General features: G+C 41.6%; 1 protein-coding gene across 5 annotated transcripts in view; it reads right to left on the reverse strand.

Annotated features, from left to right (window-relative positions):
• The window catches only part of LOC118733183 (broad-complex core protein isoforms 1/2/3/4/5-like), a gene marked incomplete at its 3' end in the record, with an annotated part of 63,411 nt that continues 61,823 nt past the window's right edge, over positions 1 to 1,588 (reverse strand). For all 5 annotated transcript variants that reach the window (XM_036462471.1, XM_036462470.1, XM_036462469.1 and 2 more), the window contains 1 exon segment: positions 1 to 1,427. In XM_036462471.1, the coding sequence (XP_036318364.1) occupies positions 1 to 948 (948 nt within the window).

The raw sequence follows: 1,588 nt of genomic DNA on the forward strand, positions 1-1,588 counted from the left end.
TGAGTAGTTCGGTTGCCAGTAGCTTTTGTGGCAACAATTGTTGATGTGGTAGTCCCGGTACTTATGCTGGACGTTGGTTGTTGCTGATTGCTGAATTGCGAAAAAATAACGTGTTGTAGGCACTGTTGAGACAATGCCTGAAGTGGTTGGATGTTGAGTATAAATTGTAGTTGTTGCACGGCTAGTTGGAGCAGATGTCACTACATTGTTGCTCGTAGTTGATTGTTGTGCGGCTATTTGCTGTTGGAATTGTTGCTGGAAGCTACTAATACTACCGCCAGTAGAGACCATCGTGGTCGTTTGGATGGGATGCACCGCGGGACTGGCAGTTGCTGCCACCAAGAAATGTCCTTGCGTCGGCGTGCCACTTCCTCCACCTGTGTTGGCGCTGGTTATCAGTGCTAAGCCGCCACCGCTCGTCGTTACAATACTACTAATCGGAAGCGTAACCATTTCGTGCGGCATTAAAACCCGGGCACCCGATGCTGTAGTGGTAGTGGCAACTGTACTGAGACCCGAACTTGTTGAGTTTATTTGTTGCTGTTGTTGTTGTTGCTGCTGGTGCTGGTGCTGTTGTTGCAACAACTGTTGATACTGTTGATAGTTTATGATACTACTAGCACCGGTTGCACCATTTGTCAGAACAATGGCCTGTCCTGTGGACAACACTATGTTACTTCCAACACCGCTAGCACCAAGACCACCAATATTTGACGCCCCACTGGCACCAACGACAGTTGCAAGACTTGCACCACCGACCTGAGATGTTCCGGCCCCAACACCACTCACGAGACTACCAACAACTATACCTGTGTTGTTGACGTTGCTTCCCGGATTGCCGTTACTGCTGCCATTACCACCGCCATTGATAAGAGTCTTCATGCAAGTAGCCTTATTCTGTTGCAACAACGTGGCCATACCAATGTTGCTGCTATTAGTGATATACATTTGCTCAGTCCTCGTGACTGCTCTCGTTTTTTTGTAGTTTTATTCGACCTTTCGCTTATCACTTGCCTTTACTAGACTAGGTCACTTCCTAGGTTTCTATTTTTTTTGTCAAATATGCAGTGTAGTTCGGTTGATATGCTTGGAAGCTGTTTATTTAGCTTGCTTTTCTTATCATATTATTTGTTTGTAAGTATGGTTACTTTTTCATGCGCTTGTCACAAATTTTGAAAATTTGAATAAGATGTCTTTATTCAATGCGAGGACAAATATTCGTTATAAATTGTTAGATGTTTGCTCTGTTGAATTGCCACTTGCTTGGGTCTCAGTGATACGTGTTTAAAAGCTTTTGGCTTTCTAATATTATACTGAAGTAAATCTTTTGACTGTATGTATGTAGTTCATTCCAAATACTAGAAAAATTAAGTCTTCCTTCCTTTCTCCTTTTGTTGATTCCTCAAATAATTGTTCCTTATTGCAGTCTGAAAACGAGATATTTTTAGGTTAGGAATCAATAGTAAATAAATAGGATAATGAGGAAATGTTATGTACACAACCAGTTAAAAAAAGGTAAATTTATTAATATATCTCCTAATCAGCGACAACCAATAGGAGCGAGACAATTTCAAAAAAATTAAGGAAT

Source organism: Rhagoletis pomonella, unplaced genomic scaffold (genome assembly GCF_013731165.1).
Source record: "Rhagoletis pomonella isolate Grant_MI unplaced genomic scaffold, Rhpom_1.0 Rhpom_scaffold_00002, whole genome shotgun sequence".
Lineage (NCBI taxonomy): Eukaryota > Metazoa > Arthropoda > Insecta > Diptera > Tephritidae > Rhagoletis > Rhagoletis pomonella.